The following is a 19,745-nucleotide window of genomic DNA, read 5'->3' on the forward strand; positions in this document are numbered from 1 at the left end:
AAACCGGAGATTTTGAGTTGAGAAAAAGCTAATAATGAATTAAATCATAAAAATGCAAAATTAAAAATACAGAAATAATTTTAAAATTAAAACAACAATAAAATACTCACTAAAAATATGACATTTTATGTGTTTAGCTGCATGTCATGTGATCAGAGACCAATTAAACATGTGAATATGGTGTTAAATTGTTGAAATATTAACTTGCTTAAAATCTCCACTGAGATGCTTTTGAATTTTTCTTATTTTTAATATTTTTCAATTTAAATGTAATTAAAGTTCTGGTAATTTTGTTGCGTGTTTCTCATTTTTATAATTTTTTATATATATTACAGTCAAGATAGTTTTTTGTTTAGAGTTTTATTTTCAATTATTTTAGTACATTTAGTTAAACTAAATAAAAATGGAAAATGCTGCTTTGGAAAACAGGTGAAATAAAATATGTTTATGTTGTTTTATGTTTTATTTCATTTCAGTCAGTAACAAAATGTGTGTGTGTATATATATATGCATGTATGACTATTTATTGATAAATTGATTGGCTTTACAGTTTCAGTTAACTATAATACCCCAGGACTATGTAGGCAGGGAAATTATATTAACTAATAAACATGAACAAAAACAAGTCCCATCCAACATCATTTCCAGCTGAATGTTCACATTACAGAAGTCATTATTATAAAAGATCATTTATGCTCTCTCTTTGAACAGCATCCACACATTAACATGCAGACATTTCTAAGTGTTACTGAGCGGTGTGGTGTTTTATCGGATGTTCAGTGGTCACACCTGAAGCAGCAGGTGATATTTGAGGATCCTCTGAACCGGTTTGAGCAGGTAAGAACCCAACGGAAGAGAGCGCTTGAGCGAAGCCTGCCGATCCCGGAAGAACTTGGCCAGAGTTTTATTCCTCAGACAGTCGGTCAACACCGCCACTGAACTACAGACAGACACAGACACAGACACAGACACAGACACAGACACAGACACAGACACAGACACAGACACAGACACAGACAGTTTAGTCTGTGAAGAGACTCAAATAAGACAAATAATCACACCACTAATGTATTATAATTTATGCATCAAAAATTATGTTGAAAGTTAGCCTCTGATGCAGTGTGGTTTTTTTGTTTTTTTTGTTATTTCTGAGATATCAGTTTTATTACTATTTTGAATTGGTTTTTATTTTTGTACTTTGTTTTCATTATAAATTTCTAATTAGTTTTAGTAATTTTTTTTTTAAATCTATTGATATAGTTTTTATTATTTTAGTTTTAGTTATTTTAGTACATCAAGTTAAACTGAATAAAAATGAAAAAATACTGGTCTTGGCAACTAGTTGAAATAAAATAAGATTTTTTATTGATTTATTTTATTTCAGTTAAAGTTTATTTTGTTTCGTTTCATTTTATGAAAATGATTTATGTTTTTAGTTTAGAAATTGTTTTAATTTTAAAACAAGAATATAATAATTTCAGAGGCACTTAATGCATCACCAATTTTATCAGTCATGTTGAATCTATAATAAAAAAGTAAAAAAAATAAAATAAAAAATAGTTTTAAAAGAAACATTTCTCATTTTCATTTAGTTTAACTTGATGTACTAAAATAACAGAAATAAAAATGATCAAAAATATATAGGCTAGACATTGTCAAAAGACAAAAATAATTAAAATTTTAATTCATATGAACATAAAATGCAAAAATAGAAACCAATTCAAAATATTAATAAAACTGATTTTATATGATATGATATTAATAAGTGATTTGTGTGGCCTCATGTGCGTCATTGCTAAAGCAGACGCTCTCAGCAGGCTGATGTCAAACTGTCCGTCTGATGCTGTTTATGAAGGACGTTTCTGACTCGGAGGAATAATCTGTCACATGCATCAGCGATCGCTCGCACCGGAGGCCCAAACACACTGCATTTAACACACAGCTTTACTTACTTTGGGTAGTTTGTACAGTACTGCGTGTAGATCTCAAAATACTCGCTCTGCAATAGAAAGGAGAGAAAATGATTCAGTATTACAAAGGAACATCCTGAACGGCATATTTTTGACATTGGGCCACAAAACCAGTCATAAGGGTCAATTTTTTGAAATTGAGATTAACACATCATCTGAAGCTGAATAAATAATCTTTCCATTGATGTATGGTTTGTTAGGATCGGACAATATTTGTCTGAGATACAACTATTTGAAAATCTGGAATCTGAGGGTGCAAAAAAATCTAAATATTGAGAAAATCGCCTTTAAAGTTGTCCAAATGAAGTTCTTAGCAATGCATATTACTAATCAAAAATTACGTTTTGATATATTTACGGTAGGAGATTTACAAAATATCTTCATGGAACATGATCTTTACTTAATATCCTAATGATTTTTGGCATAAAAGAAAAATGTATAATTTTGACCCATGCAATGTATTGTTGGCTATTGCTACAAATATACCTGTGCTGCTTATGACTGCTTTTGTGCTGCAGGGTCACATTTAAGTTTGTATTTAGTACCTTGTCCACAAAGCAGCGTGCGATGGCCACAGGATCACTGGCACACATGTCTAAAGACTGTAATAACTCACTGCAAAGAGAATATAAAACATTAGCATTTGATTACGGTGACCATACGACATAAGCAAACTTTACTAAAGTATGCAATAATAAAAAATAAATAAAAAAAAACGAGTTAACAGTGATAAATGAAGGTTTTAGAATGCATTTAACCCTGTAATGCCTGACATATTAATTAATAGTCAGATTTTTTTTTAATTGAACATTTAAAAAAAAAATCTCTTGCTTATGCATTTTTTTTTTTTTTTTTTTCTCCGAGTATCATATTTGATCCATCAGGCTTATTATGGCTCATATAGTCTGATATAATGATAATACGGAGGGGAAAAACAGCTAAATTTTACTAGATGAAAAAAAAGCTCAGTTTTATTCAGAGACTCAAACTGAGCAAAACTATGCAATTTGGTGCAGATGCTGATATTTATATGATGAAATTCTACTGCTTGTAATTTAAATCGATGAGATCTTTATAACAGTGTAGCAGATACTATCAGTCGTCACTTTATATCTGCAATAATGTCTTGGTAAAATGGGATTAAAATGATCCGAACATATAATGCAATGCAATCTAATGTTGATTGAGAGATGAAGAAATAAACGCTCCTCAGAAGATGTGAGATGAAGATCATTCCTCCGCTGAGGAACAGTGAAAGTAAAGCTCCTCAAAAGATCCTGAGGATCAGATTTGAGACGCACTGATTTTTCTAAAAAATGATTGATGGAGAATCAAGTAAAGCTGAGCTGCTTCAGTCCAGTAAGTGTTCATCTGGAAATATGATCAAATAAACGTCAGAATAACTGTAAAGATTTGACATGTGAAGCACCACTCCAGTCCATCAGTTAACATCTTGAGAAGACATTTTTAACTTCAAACTGTTATTTCCAGCTAAAATACCATAATCCATAACGCTTCCTCCAGTGAAAAAATAGTGCATCTCCTGTTGTCTCTCACAACAAAATCCAGCCACATATTTGTTTAGAGCTGTTTTGGCTTGAAAGCGGTGCAGATTTCTCTCCTGATTCACACCAGAACACTTTTTCACTGGAAGGAAGCGTTATTATGGACTATGGACTCGTGTTTTGTTCAGAAGCAATGGTTTGTAAGAAACAAATCCATTACTAAGATGATGGACTGGAGTGGTGTGGATTATTGTGATGTTTTTATCAGCTGTTTGGACTCTCATTCTGACGGCACCCATTCACTGCAGAGCATCCATTGCTGAGACACTGATGCAGAGACACATTTCTCCAAATCTGATGAAGAAACAAACTCATCCTAATCTTGGATAGTCTGAAGGTGAGCACATTTTCAGCAAATTTTTGGCTGAACTATTTCTTTAAAGACCAACAGCACTAGTAAGCATGTTAAAGAGCAACTGCTCAAACACACTGGTGAAGAGCATTAGGTGAGCATGTGTACCGATGCGTCCGGCTCTTGACCAAAAACAATGTTTATTTACGTCCCACATCTAAAGCCAGAGAACATCTGACACTTGACAGCTGCAGCTTTCTCATTTGCATGAATAAATACAATGTTTAAACAGTTGATCAGTCCTGAATAAATCCATTGATGGTGTCCGAATATGCTTTTGCATGTGTGGTTGAGTTATCAGCTCTCTAAATGACATTACATGACGTTTTTATCCCAGTGCAACCTCATTTTTTAGCAGCCAATACTGACTTGACACTGCTGTACATGTATGCATATATATATGCGTGCATTGCATAAAAGCATGTAAAATGCATAGCAAGTCATTATGGTTGAATCTTACCTGTTGAACTCATAAATGTGTTCAATATTCCCAAACAGCGAACACACTTGCTCTGGTTTGATGGGAAGGTCCCTGGTGTCAATGATGTGCACAAGATAATCCTGAAAGTGGGAAAAGGAAAATAAATATGATTTTTAACTCAACTAATGGTAACTTATCCATCTTTATTCATACCGCATTGCCTTCAACTGCCCAGCAGATGGCACTAGAGAACTGAATGAAAACTGCATCTATTAGTGATTAAAAAAATACATTTTGACTAGCAAATGAAGTGGTATTCTACATTACATTAATAATGATAATAAATCATACAAAAATATTGTCATAAGTTTCCTTATCTATTCTGTTTCTCGTTTTGCATTTACTGACAAATGCAAATATTTAATGGTAGTATGGTGGTATTATTTCACGTACCATGCAAATATCATGGAATATCAATAGGTTAATCATTCACTACCATGGTATAAATCAAAATACCATGTGGCTACATCTGATAGCATCACTGTACCGTGGTAATACCACAGTACTTCTTTGTAAAGCTAACAGCTGAATGAAACTGAGGAGCTAAACTCTGCATGACACTAAAGACAACAAACACTGACATGCAACAACTTCAATGCATTGATGCATTTCATTAATTAAACAGCATAAAGTCAGCAGTACAAACAATGTATGAAATTCCACATAATGAAGTCAGATTTCTTTTGCATTATATTAATGAGAACGGCATGAAAATTGTCAATGCAAAAAAAAAAAAAAAAACAGCCAGGTTTATTATCTTTTAATAAAAGAAATCTATTCTGAACATGTTATTGAAAGCTTTTTGTTAAACTCGCATGCATGTAAACTCTGTTCTGTGCTGCTTCATCTCATTCAGCACCATGATATATAGCAAAGTACCATGGTATTACTATCTGATATCATCACTGTACCATGGTATTACCACAATACTAAATTCTGCCTGACTCTAAAGACAACAAACACTGACACACAATAATTACAATGCATGTATTTATTTCATTAATTAAACTCAGCATAAATGCATGAAATTCCACATTGCAATAATGAAAATATACATTATATTAATGCAAATGGCATGAAAAATGTCAATGCAGAATAACAAACAAAACAAAAATCAGTCAGGTTTAATTTTCTTTAAGTAAATAATTTCTAAACAATACTTTCTTCAAAGTTTTTTGTAAAACTCACACATGCATGTAAACTCTGTTCTATGCTGCTCCGTCTCATTTAGTCCCATGGTATAAATTAAAATACCATGGTATTACAAGTACTTGTTAATAAGACTAACAGCTGACTGATATTGAGGAACTAAATTTTGCCAGACACTAAAAACAACACTGACACGCAATAATTGTAATGCATTTATGTATTTCATTAAAGTCAGCAGTACTAAATGTATGAAACTCCACTTTGTAACAATGAAAATCAGTTTTTCTGCATCATACCAAGCATAAAAATGGCATGATACTGCAAAATGAAAGTAAATTATTTCCAATCTGAACATGTTCTTGAAAGTTTTTTGTAAAACTTTGTTCGGTGCTGCTCCAAACCGGCCAAATCAAGCTGGAGGAGTTTAGCAGGCCACATCATTGAAAGCATGACCACACACACACCGCCCAATGCTCATATTAGGAAACTGCTTCACGGCCAAGTTTGGCTGTGAATCAGAGCGCCGGAGAACAGGGAGGAGTTCAACATCCTTCACCCGAGGGCCGAGGCACAAACATAATGAGCAGAGATTCTGCATGAGATCCTCCAATATGCAACAGCATCTCATGGACATTCAGCTCATAACATAAAATGACATCTCTGTGACACAAACTACAGACGCTTTAGAAGATAATCAATGCAAAAGAAGCTGAGGCAGGGTGTGGACTCTCTTTGTGAGAGTCTGAGTCCATTTGCAAAGTTAAACGACCAACAAAATGTCCGGTTTCACCCAAACAGATGTCCAATCAGACCGGTGTGAATCACCATATTTGGGCGTTTTCCCGTAGTTTACATTGAACTGTGCCAAAGTCATTCATTTATCCTTTTTATTAAGCACTTTACAGGTACAAATGTAATCCAAAGTGCCGAGCAATCCACATATAATACTCAATAACATCAGAATAAAACCTAACAACAAGAAAAAGACTCTTAAGGCACTAAAAAAAACACACAAAACGAAGGTCTTCATTAAGTGCATTAGATTATTTAGGGAGCTAAACTAAGAACTGCAACACATTCAAGAACCCAAATGGACTCCGATTTCAAATTCCCAGACGATCCCGGTAACATATGACATCAGTTTCTGACTTACTATATCCAACGCAGCTGTGAGAGAAACACGGCTCACCAGAGCCCAATTATGAGCCTTATTTAAGATCCTTCAAAATGCTCCCTCAGACCCATAATGCACCTCATAATGGAGTTAAAGGCACTTTCAAACAGGACTGACTCCAAACCTTTTGGGTAAAAAATAAAAAGTCATAATTCATACTGTTATGTCTATAATAACTTCGTGCTTCAGCATAGAGTGAGTTTTAGGGCTGGGCGATATGACGATACATAACGAGGATACAAGTGATCCTCTGGATTTAGATGTAATTATACTGTATGTATAGTGTTGTCTAGCACATATATCAATGCCGCACTGACTCGGGTGCATGTCTGAGCAATCAAAGACAATTAAGAGATTGAAATGTTGGTTGGTTTTGTTCAGTTTAGAGGTTTAAATATTGGTAGATATTGTTCTATTAAGATAATTAAACATGGGTCGGTATTGTGCTGTTAAGAAATTTAAATATCGGTTGGTTTTGTTTTAATTAGTGATTTAAATATCTGTAGTTTTTGTTCCATTAAAAAATTTAAATATTGGTCATTTTGGTTTTAATAAGAGAATTAAGTATCGGTTGGATTTGTTTTATTAAGATATTTAAATATTGGTAATTTCCATTTTAATTAGATATTTAAATATCAGTCAGTTTTGTTCTATTAAGATATCTAAATATGGGTGGGATTTGTTCTAATTAAGAAATATACATATCGTCAGTTTTGTTCTAATTAAAGATGTAAATATCGGTTGGTTTTGTTTTAATTAGTGATTTAAATATCTGTAGTTTTTGTTCCATTAAAAGATTTAAATATTGGTCAGTTTTGTTTTAATTAGACATCTAACAGATGGTCTGTTTTGTTCTATTAAGATATTTAAATATTGGTCATTTTGGTTTTAATAAGAGATTTAAGTATCGGTTGGATTTGTTTCATTAAGATATTTAAATACCGGTCATTTCTGTTCTAATTAGAGATTTAAATATTGGTCTGTCTTGTTCTATTAAGAAACTTAAATATTACTTGCTTTTGTTTTATTTAGAGATTTTATTATTGGTGGGTTTTATTTTATTATATTTTAATATTGGCCAGTTATTCCAAGCAAGAGTAAGGGATTCTCAAAAAGTATTCATGTAAATATGACCGATTAATGAAAAGTGTGTCAAAATCTGGCTCACGACTGAGCTTTGTAAAGTATTTAAGTGATTTAGATGATGGTTAGTTTTATTCAAAGCAAGCAAAAGTAAGCAATTCTTAAACAGCATCAGTGAAGGTACGTTTGTGAAAAAACTATGAAGTATGTACTTTACACAGCACAGCTGATTTCAAATTTGAGGACCAAAAATTAAAATTACGTCGTCTTTTCCATGTATTGCATTCTTTCCACTGAGATGACAATGCATTGTGGGATTTCCCAAAAGATGCATGCTATGCTGCCTTAGAGATAGAAGAAAGTATCTAATAAGGCATGCAGTTCAAGTTTGTTTATCAAGACTGCATTATGTGTGCTGCAGACGGTCAGCAATGCAATTTTCAAGGATGGAAAGTCGTGCATAAGGAATATGAAAGTGCAACACATTCCTGCGTGAGGAGTGACACCTGTGAAAACCTACAAACCCGAGGAATTCCCGTGTTCAGCAGTGAGACATCCTGCTAACGCAGCACCCCACCCTGAGTGGGAAATGACTAGAAAAACAGCCGTTAGTGCAGTGAAGCTCAAAACCTCAGCGTCTCTTATTAGTCGTGCAGTTTATTGTTGTTGTTGTTTTAAAGCATGGCATTCTGGGTGTTCTGCAGAAGTGTGAGGAACACCATCTGTCTATTTGAGGCTGGTAATGTTACAGGAAGTGGCCGTTAAAGATGATGGAGGTGGGAACTGTCAGCGGCTCTGTGGAGGGTTTATGGGACATGTAGAAGAACGCTTTCTAGTGAAATACCTAAATAGACAGCACTCTTAGGCATCAAAGTTACACTAACAAACTCTAAGGCAGCATCGCATGTATCTGTTATGGATAAAGCAATACCAGAATACATTGCAACAAGCTGGCAAGCTGTTTTTTTTTTAAATATGAAAATACTTGTGTGTAATGTGTATATGTACAGAAACATAAAAAAAAAAAATATATATATATATTATATAATATAAAATTATATACATACACATACATAAATGTGTATATTTATATACATTTATACACACACACACACATATATATATATATATATATATATATATATATATATATATATATATATATATATATATATATATATATACTAATTAGTATCATCAGATTTCATTTTAAATATATAAATTGGGAAATCGAGAAAAAAAAAAAAAAAAAAAAAGAACTTTTACTTTTTCTCAGTAAGGATGGCATTAAATTGACATTTTTTAATTATACAAAACATTTCTATTTTAAATAAAAGTAATATTGTGCAGCACAGCTGTTTTCAACATTGATAATAATCAGAAATGTTTCTCGAGCAGCAAATCAGTATATTAGAATGATTTCTGAAGATCATGTGACACTGAAGACTGCAGTAATGATGCTGAAAATTCAGCTGCGCATCACAGAAATAAATTACAGTTTAATAGACATTCACACATAAAACAGCTATTTTAAGTTGTAATAATATTTAACATTTTTACTGTATTTTTGAAAAAAATAAATGCAGCCTTGGTGACTGCTTTTCAAAACATTAAAAAAAATATATATTAATAAGTCCAAACGTTTGAACAGCGGCGAATTTGAATTTCACTCCAGTATCTCAAAAACGGTGTAATTTAAATCATTTTCTGAAAGTGTTCAAATTATGAGCCAATACTATGAGACACAAGGACATTTCTGAATCAGAACCCACAGCAGTTTTATATCTAATGTTTCTCACCTCTACGATGCTGCGCAGATCCCTGACGTACATCCGCTCCGTCTCGATAATCTCCATGACCACACGATCCACGTACGTGAGCTGAGGGTTTGGCGCCATTGTGACTGTTGCGAACGGCGACGAAGGGTCCGGTGTCGAGACCGACGGTTCTTCAACCGGCCAGTCGAACCCGAGCAGCTCTGGAGGACCTGAGGGAGCCTCCGGAGGACTGAGCTCCAGGTCGATATCAGCTCCTGCAGACGGTGCTGTCGCGGAGCCGCTGTTGCCCTCGCTGGACGACTCGGACGAGATGGTGGACACGGCGCTGACCGGCCGGCCGTCCTCTGAAGGCTCAGTGCTGGACAGAGAGCAGCAGTCTGCGGCCCGTGGATCCGGACTCCCCACAGACGAACCGGTAGACAGACGATGACATTCTGCTGGAGACAAACAAAACAAGATTTTACCATGCTGACAGCATTATTTTTCATCTTAGGGTGAATTATCATAACATTATAATACGTTTTTTCCTCAATTAATTTCAAATTCACTAGTGCGGTGTGATTTGGCAAAAAAATTTAAATCTCGATTTTTTTCAGAAGGTTTGACCGATTCTCGATTTTTAACCATTTTTAACTACTCAACGTGAAAATGTAACTGCAACACGATTCAAGTAATTTTTTACTTTTTCTTTATTAATCCTCTAGTTAAAGAAAATTCTATTCCACGTGCAGCACACATGAAGTTGTCATCATGATGTAAATGTTAATGTACGGTGGTAAAATCAATTTATAATACTAAAAATTTAGTAAACTTTTAAAAATCGAATTAAATTAAAATTCAATAAATCCTTTTATTTTTTGGAAAATTGTTGCACAACAAAGGTTTACTGTTTAAATTAAACATGGACAAAACAATGGTTTGATATTCCTTAAAAAAATTTAAATAAATTGTATTACTATTATTATTATTACTTCTATGACTAATAGTAATGTCAAATACAAACAGTCAGTGGTAATCAAATCAATTCATAAAACAAACATTTTTAATTTTTAAAAATGTAATAGAATGAGGAATATATAATGTAAAACGTATGTAATGTAATTTAAACGTAATTTAATTGTAATGTCTTGTAATTATTTAACAATTTAATTTAATAATGCAATTTAATAAACAGAAAATTTTATAATTTACTAGTTTACTGATTAAAACATGGACAAGAATGGTTCAATATTACATTATTTAAATAAATTGTATTATTATTATTGCTAATAATAACAATGATGATGTCAAATACAAATTTACTATAGAAAACGGGGGAATCAAATCAATTTCTAAAAATCTTTTTAAATATAAATCAAATAAAACAGTCTTTTTTGGCCAAGTGCTGCACAACAAAGAATTAAAACATGGATAAAAAAATAAAAGTAGTGATGTTTCTTCAAAAAGGCTGTTTAATAATAAAATGTATTGTTATTATTATTACTACTTTAAGAAGTACATTCTGTCTACTGTAAATAGTAATATATTTCTGTCATGATTTCCATGCACTTTTACCGTACTTTTAAGACTTCTATATGAAATGATCTGTGAAATGAGTATTAAATTGATGAATATTAAACTAATGAGTCGAGATTAAGCTGTTCTTGCACTTTACTACGGTCAGGATTGACTGAAGAAGAATTAGCATTGTGCATGTTAGTTATCTAATGCCACTTCCACACATTTCAGTCTTTGACGTCATCTTGGAGCTACTTTACTTCCCAGAAACCCTGTACGCTGTTGTGGTTTACTGTAAGTTCATTTTCTGAAATGCTTTTTGACATGCCCCGATTCCTGCTCTTCATACTGACATAAAATCCTCTGGAACGATGTTGGCATGGAACGAAAATCCGGAGAGGCAGGAAATAAAGGACAATCTATTGGAGACAGTCTGACAGGGACGGATTTTAGGGTCAAGGTTGACGTCATAATCCAGTTATTATACTATTAAGTTATTATACAGTTATGTGACTGAGTTGTTACGCTAGAAAAACATGTAAAAGTCAATAAACAGACATCATGGATTGCACAGTCGTCACTGGATACATGCAAAAACACAACAAAACCAATGTAGTCTGATTCATAAAAAAAAAATGACTCTTTCGAACCGGTTATTTAATGAGTTAATCAAAAAGACTCATGACACTGCAAAAGTGATGTTCTTGCTCAATATTTGCCTTGTTTTCCAGTACAAATATCGAAATATTCTTAAAACATGATGCATTTACTTATGATGCAAAATGATCTTTTTTTCTGAAAAGAAAAAAAAAAAAGGAAAAAAAAAAAAGATCATAATCAAGTGAGTTTATGCTTTAAACAAGAAAAACGTCGACCAGTAAAGCAGCAACAAAAAACTTAATTCGAAAGAAAAACAGATTTATTTATTTTTTAGCAGATAGCCTATTTTTCTTGTTTTAAGCATAAACTCGCCTCATTTTTAACGATTTCTCATTAAACAAGAATTAATATCTTACATCATTTTGCATCTCAACTAAATGTTTCCTTTTGAATTAAGATATTAAGTCTTGTTTGATGAGAAATCGTTAAAAGTGAGAGTTAATGCTTAAAACAAGAATAATATCTGCTAAGAGAGTCAAAAAAAATAAATTTGACTTATATTGGCATACATTTCTTATTTAAAGCATATACTATAATTTTCTTTTTTTTTTTTTTTTCCAGAAAACTAAATTTTGTGAGTTTGCATCGCAAGTAAATGCATCTTAATTTAAGAATGTTTAGATATTTTGTACTGGAAAAAAATACAGAGGAAGATTAGTGTTGAATATTTTTGGATTGATTCACTACTTGTTCATTAGAGTCATTTGTTCATGAGTCTTGAGTTAGCCGTTTGAATCAGTCAGGTGACTCATACAATGAATCGTTTAGAGAGGTTCTTAACTTATTAAACCTTCTAAAAGAATCACTGATAGAATCTGAACCAGAAAGAGAATCGTTAAAGCATCAGTATTGAAATAAACCAGCGGTTAGTGTTTGCACAATGACAAAAATAGACAATATTAGGCATAACAGCCTGAGAAACTGCAGTCCTTTAAAGCAGTATTTACACAGTGATATGAAGGTAGTCATGCCAGACATTTCCTGAAACATTACGTCATCACAAGCCTGCACGGCTCTGAGAAACTCATTCTGGGCTTGTAGATGCATGATAAAGTGAGCTCACTATATGAACCTGCCTGTGTTTAACGATGAAATCCAACCGCAAGCCTCCACATGAGCCACACACTCAAATCTTATCAATCCATGATTCACATATGCCATCATTCATATCATAAAGGAAAACTGTTCATACGATCTATGCGGCACGTTGTGTTGAAATCTGTTTAGTAAGAGTAAGTTCTCATTTCCTTCCTGTCTTTGGTAAGAGTTTGATCATCATCTCATGCTCCTCACCTGAAGAAGTGAACACACTCACAACACAAACACAGACACACAGCAGCTCTGAACATATGTGACCCTGGACCACAAAACCAGTCTTAAGTGTCAATTTTTCGAAATAAATAATATTTCCATTGATGTATGGTTTGTTAGGATCGGACAATATTTGGCTGAGATACAACTATTTGAAAATCTGGAATCTGAGGGTGCAAAAAAATCTAAATATTGAGAAAATCACCTTTAAAGTTGTTCAAATGAATTCTTAGCAATGCATATTACTAATCAAAAATGACGTTTTGATATATTTACAGTAGTAAATTTACAAAATATCTTCATGGAACATGATCTTTACTTAATATACTAATAATTTTTGGCATAAAAGAAAAATCTATAATTTTGACCCATTAAATATATTTTTGGCTATTGCTACACATATACCCCAGCGACTTAAGACTGGTTTTGTGCTCCAGGGTCACATATAGGAAAGATTTACAATTCAAGTCTGTGAGCCGAAATAATTAGGGCTGAAGACTTACAAAGGACAGGCGAACATCAAGAAATATGAGACGTATAGAGTTTTTAAACGACAAAGTTAATAAACAATTCATTAGAAAACCAAAATAAGACTCTGGACCTTATCGTTTTTTTTTAATACTTGCATTGAAATTTTAAATGAGATTTTTAAATTTCTTATGAAATTGCTGAATCAATAAAAGAATTTACGAAATTCGTATTGAAATGTTACAATCATAAGAATTAAGACACCTACATTTGACAATTTCTTGCAAGAAATTGAAACATTTCTGAAATTGTTGAAAGAAATTTAGGAAAATTCTATTGAAATTTTACATACATAAGATTTTAAGGCACCTAGATATGACGGTTTCTTGTTATAAACGGAACAATTTATGAAATTGTTGAAACAATGAATGAATTTATGAAATTTCACATTCATAAGCATTCTTGCTAGAAATTGAAAAATGTATGAAATTGTTACAAGAATGAAGACATTTATGAACATTGTATTGAAATTTTACACTCATAAGATTTGACTATTTCTTGAAAAATGTATGAAATGGTCAAAAACAATGAAGGAATTTATGATTTTTTTTTTATTGAAATTGTACATTCATAAGCATTTTTAAGATGCCTAGACTCAAAAATGTCTTTTTAGAAATGGAACAACTTAGTATAATTAATAATCAAAACAGTAATTTATTTCAAAACTGCTACAATGTGACGTTTCCTAGGCCAAATGAGCTATGAATTCATTATAAACAACTTTATCAGGACTAGTTATGATAAAGAGAGACATACAGCAAAGCCAGGGTAGTCTGACTCACAAACAAATGACTCTTACGAACCAGTTCTTCAACGAATCAATCAAAAAGACTCAAATAAATCTCGACGTCTTGAGTTTGAATGAATCATACGACTCACTCAATGTCTGAGAGGTTCTTGACTTATCAAACCTACTAAAACCATGGAAATTTATGCCGGTTTCTCAGCAAATTAATCCTTTGCAGGTGTTCATGTGGCATTAAATGACTTCATCAGGAGTAGTTAAGACAAAGAGAAACACTGTAAAGCATCATATTCCACAGAACAGATATTTTGGGAAATAAAACAATGGAGCTTTTCATCAGCTGTATATCCTGGAGGCTGAAGTTTATGACTGACCTGTCATAAAGGCGCTTCCTTATAATCTTACTATCCAATGCCATCGAACGGCAATTAAAACAGGGTGCAGCAGAATGAGCTGCTCAGTCATCAATGACAAATATGAGAAATAAAATATTAGGAAAACTATTTAAAATAAAGCTCCTTTAGTGGTTCTGTGCAGCAACCTCTCATTCTTAATAAGAAGGTTTCTTATTGAACCATTTTTGGTTTTATAGGGTTTTTGCATCTGGTTCTTTAAAATCACAAAGATGCTTTTCTAAAGGAAAAGAGAATACAAACTTCTTTGTGGAAACTAAAATGTTCTCCAATGACATTTCACATGTAAATTCAAAGCAACACTCACTAATAATGATATTACACCTCAAAGAAACCACACTGTATTTGTAAGTAATCGATTCCTCTACAGCTTTTAAAGAGCTTATAAACTGCTCTCAGACGTTCAGTCTGACCCATTAAACACGCCCAGTCAGATAACCCAGACACACACATATGCCTATCATTTACAAAATTCTTAAAATAATAAAAATTCAATTTAATTACTACAAAATTATTTTAATTGTTTCAAAAATGTCATAAATTGTTGCATTTCTAACAAGAAATCTCAGCGTCTTAAAAATGTGTAAAATTCAAATTCAAATTTCATCAATTGTTTCACTCTCATAAGCATTTAGATTTGACAATTACATAACAGAAATTGAATAATTTTACGAAGCTGTTGAAAATCTATGAAATTTTACACACGTAAGCATTTGTAAGAAACCTGGATTTGATTACACCTTTTTAAAAATTGAATAATTTTCCAATGAAATTGAAAAAATCCAATTTCATATTTGATCAATTGTTTCAGTGTTGCAACAATTTTATAAATTTTTTCAATTTCTAACCAAATATGGTCAAATCCAGACACCTTTTAAATATGTGAATGTAAAATTTCAATCCAAATTTTTTCATAAATTGTTTTGTTGCAACAATTTCAGAAATTATTCATTTTCTAAGAAACGAGCAAATATAAAGTGTCTTAAAAACTGTACATTTTCCAAAAAAAAAAAAAAAAAAAAAATCATAAATTTTCACAATTTTAAAAAAGCATGCTTTTTTAAAAGATGCTGAAAATGACATTTTATATCCGACCTACAGTGCTTAATATTATAACTAAGAACTAATGAAATGATCAACAGTTCATTAGTACAGAGCTAATGATTAAACAGTGTTTGAGTGCTGACCTCCACACACACACACACACACACACACACTCCTGCAGACGCTTACAGGAAACACACCTGACACACCTGTAACATTCCTTCACAGGAATTAGAAACAGAAACATGCCGTCCTTCATGGAAATCTATGACGTATACAAATGACAAACACTCATCCCGACTGACTCACATCTGCTCAGACAGGCAGAGATCTGACACGGGAATGACTCAATAATGATTCAGTAACAGATTTACAAATCCATACTTTAATCTCAGAGGCCATGCAGTCTGCAGGACTGATTTGACAGCATTAGTTAAACTGAAAAATGAGATTATTAAACTCTGTTAACACTTCCCTTTAAAACAGCAACACCTTGTATGGAGGCGACTCAAAACACTGATCACTTCAGCTAAAGCCCTTATCAGTAAACAACTCTATGCACACTAAACCAGCCAAAAACAAGCATTAACCCACATACCTTCCTGTCTGACCGTGAGAGTTCAGGATTGTGAACACAAACAATGATTAACTCACCTCAAGGTGAGTGTAGTATTTGAACCGAGCTCGAACACATTCACCAGCACTAAACAGCTCCAGATAATGACGCTAACATCAGAAAACAAACCGCACGCTCGGATGAACCTCTGTCTGGATTCGCAGACGTTTCTGGAAGCGAACGTCTGCGGCGGAATTGCTGGAATTCCAGGGATTCCCGAGCGCAGAGGTTTGAGTTTCATAGCTTGAATTCCTCGATCCTTACAAATAACAGACGCGCTAAAAACACGCTTCCTCTTCACCTGAGCAACTTTTAGGAGGTAGAAACACTAACAGCTCAAAATAGAGCTGCGATCACTAAATACAGCATGTGACGAACATAAGTTTTCAATTTTATGCAGAACGCATGTACTTTATGCATTTATCCTTAACCTATGCTATGAAACAATTTGTGTTTCTTAACAAGATAGTCAAATATAAATGTCTGAAACATTCAAATTATACAGGCCTATTTTATTTATGCATAACCTAATGCATATGCATTAACTTATGCAATGAAATTTGCATTGAACTTTTACACACATAAGCATTTTTAAGACGCCTAGATTTGATGACATCTTTTTAGAACTTAATTTATGAAATTGTTGACACGATACCATTTCAATAAAATTTTTAGCAATTGCATATTCAAGTTTTAACAAATTGTCAAATCTAGGTTTTTAAACAACATTAGTGATATTTAATAAATTGCTGCACTGTTTCACTAATTTTATAAATCATTCAGTTTCTAACAAGATGTGATCAAATCTAAGTATCTTAAAAACAATCAAATTTCTTTTTTTTTTTTATGCATAACTTTTGCACTTTATGCATGCATGCATGCATGTATAACATATGCACACATTTAAATAACTTTTCAATAGTAAATAATATAAAGGCTATTTTAGCTTTTATACTTCAATGCTGTATCTTCATAATCATTTATGAAATTTACAACCAATTTGTGACCAATTTGTTTCAGTATACACTACAATTTAAAAATTTTTTTTTAGCAAGGATGCATTAAATTGATCAAAAGTGACAGTAAAAACTAATGTAACAAAAAATGTCTATTTCAAATAAATGCCGTTCTTTTGATTTTTCTATTCATTTGTGAATCCTGAAGAATTAAATGCATGATGGTTTCCACAAAAATATGAAGCAGCTCAACCGTTTTCAACATTGATAATAATCAGAAATGTTTCTTGAGCAGCAAATCAGCATATTAGAATGATTTCTGAAGGATCATGTGACACTGAAGACTGATGCTGAAAATACAGCTTTGATCACAGAAATAAATTCCAGTTTAACAGATATTCACATAGAAAACAGCTATTTTACATTCTAATAATATTATACAATTTTTACTGTATTTACAGTATTTTTAATCAAACAAGTGCAGCCTTGGTGAGCAAGAGAGTCTTCTTTGAAATAATTCAACATCAAATTGCAGTTAGACTTCACATTATAAATCACCCAATAAATCATAAAGGACCGGCGCTTCACATGTAAAACATAAAACACAGGAAAGCAAGCATGGATTAATGATCAAACCATCACATTTCCTTCCAACAAGTTACAGTCAGACTCACATCAGTCAAACTGTAAAAGCAGCTGATGCAAATTTCACACAGAACAACATCAGCACATCTGCCATAAGCAGCATCTGCATAGTCAAAGCAGAGAGCAGTGACGTCTAACACAGATCTGATCATGAACACGGTTCCACTGATGCAAATGACCGAGCATGATGTACAGTTACACAACACACAGCTCCAAACCCCAAAGAACTAAGCTTAACTAAAAAATGAGCTGCTATGAGAGTGATATTAATGTTTGCATACATAACACATGTAAAAAGCCATAGTCTAGCATCTCTAGAAATACTCCTCACCTGAGGTGATCAAACACACGGATGTTTTCCTTTTAAAGTTTCCTGATATTTCTAATGGTGCCGCTCACCTCAGGAAACAGAAGCAGATCTGATTAATGTGTGTCGGCTTTTAACACTCCTCCAGCCTCGACACTCCTATAATCACACCCACAACGTCACAATCACACACACTCACAGAAAAGTTACTAAAGATGGTTTACTCTAACATGGAACGATCAGGATCAAGTTTAATAATAATTACCGGTAGTGTACCATCTGATACATTCACTGTTTACCATAAATACCAAAAATAAACTAAAATAACTAAATAATAAATCAATAAATAAAAAATAAATACTAAAATAAAAATAAATGACATTTAAACAAACAAATAAAAGCTTAAATAATTTCAAAAATTTGATTTTAATGAAAAATAAAATCACTTACTGGTGACTAACATGGTAGCATCCGGGAATTAATAAAAAAATATATATAAAAAAAAGGTTTTCTACTTGTTTGAAATGCTTGTGCTTTACTCATTGACAATAAAAATTAATAAAATAAAAAAAGTAAAAAAAATATAGTGTTTTCTACTTGTGTTTGAAATGCTTGTGCTGTACTCATTGACAATAAAAATTAATAAAAATAAAAAAAATAGTGTTTTCTACTTGTGTTTGAAATGCTTGTGCTTTTCTCCTTGGCAATAAAAAAAAATATTAAAAAAATAAATTGTTTTTTCACTTGCGCTTGAAATCCTTGTGCTATTCTTGTTGACAATAAAAAATAAAATAAAATGTGTTTTTTCACTTGCGTTTGAAATGCTTGTGCTTTTCTCATTGACAATAAAAAATAAATAAAACAAAAATAAACTGTCTTTCCACTTGAAATGCTTGTGCTTTTCTCGTTGACATTTAAGAGATGTTCAGATGGAAGAGATTAGCGAGGCGGAGCGACGTCTCTCTGAAGCTCATATGCAAAACATCAACAGGGTCAGAGAGAAGCCGGCTGCCACAAAGTTCACAATCATCCGCAATGAAATCATCTGCTGGAAAACTGACAAATAGATAGGCCCAAAATTTACTCAGCACAATACAAACACTTCTAAACTCTTCAAATCACAATTCCACTTATAAATGAGCTTCACTGTACAGCGCCTTCTACGTGCTAATGTCATTAAATCTGAGCCGTTCATAAGAACACACAGGAGTCAATGAGAGTTTGGACGGATGCCTTTGGGAAACACTGGCGCTCTTCATCAGGCAGGAGGCAGAAGCACAAACAGTGCGTGTCATCCGAGTATTTAGTAGCTACTCGAAATGAAACACTGCCAACCATCACCGAGTCACACCATCCACCCTCTCATTACACCGAGACTGAAATATCTGCTGACGGAGAACATCTGTCCTCACAGACACTCAAACAACACAAAGTTCATGAATATATAGTGGCATCAAAATATTGTATTGTA

The 19,745-nt window shown here is 32.8% G+C and overlaps 1 protein-coding gene across 5 annotated transcripts in view; it reads right to left on the minus strand.

The window, feature by feature from the left end:
- LOC131523093 (pleckstrin homology domain-containing family G member 3) overlaps positions 1–19,745 on the minus strand; it is a 58,773-nt gene that overhangs the window by 17,121 nt on the left and 21,907 nt on the right. For 4 of the 5 annotated variants that reach the window (XM_058749127.1, XM_058749131.1, XM_058749130.1 and 1 more), the window contains 5 exons: positions 9,574–9,989; positions 4,348–4,448; positions 2,516–2,585; positions 1,953–1,999; positions 790–940 (listed from right to left, as the gene is read on the minus strand). In XM_058749127.1, the coding sequence (XP_058605110.1) occupies positions 790–940; positions 1,953–1,999; positions 2,516–2,585; positions 4,348–4,448; positions 9,574–9,989 (785 nt within the window). The remainder of the gene's footprint in view (positions 1–789; positions 941–1,952; positions 2,000–2,515; positions 2,586–4,347; positions 4,449–9,573; positions 9,990–19,745) is intronic. The other variant, XM_058749128.1, reaches the window with a different exon arrangement.

The sequence above is a fragment of the Onychostoma macrolepis genome, chromosome 17, assembly GCF_012432095.1.
Source record: "Onychostoma macrolepis isolate SWU-2019 chromosome 17, ASM1243209v1, whole genome shotgun sequence".
Taxonomy (NCBI): Eukaryota; Metazoa; Chordata; class Actinopteri; order Cypriniformes; family Cyprinidae; genus Onychostoma; species Onychostoma macrolepis.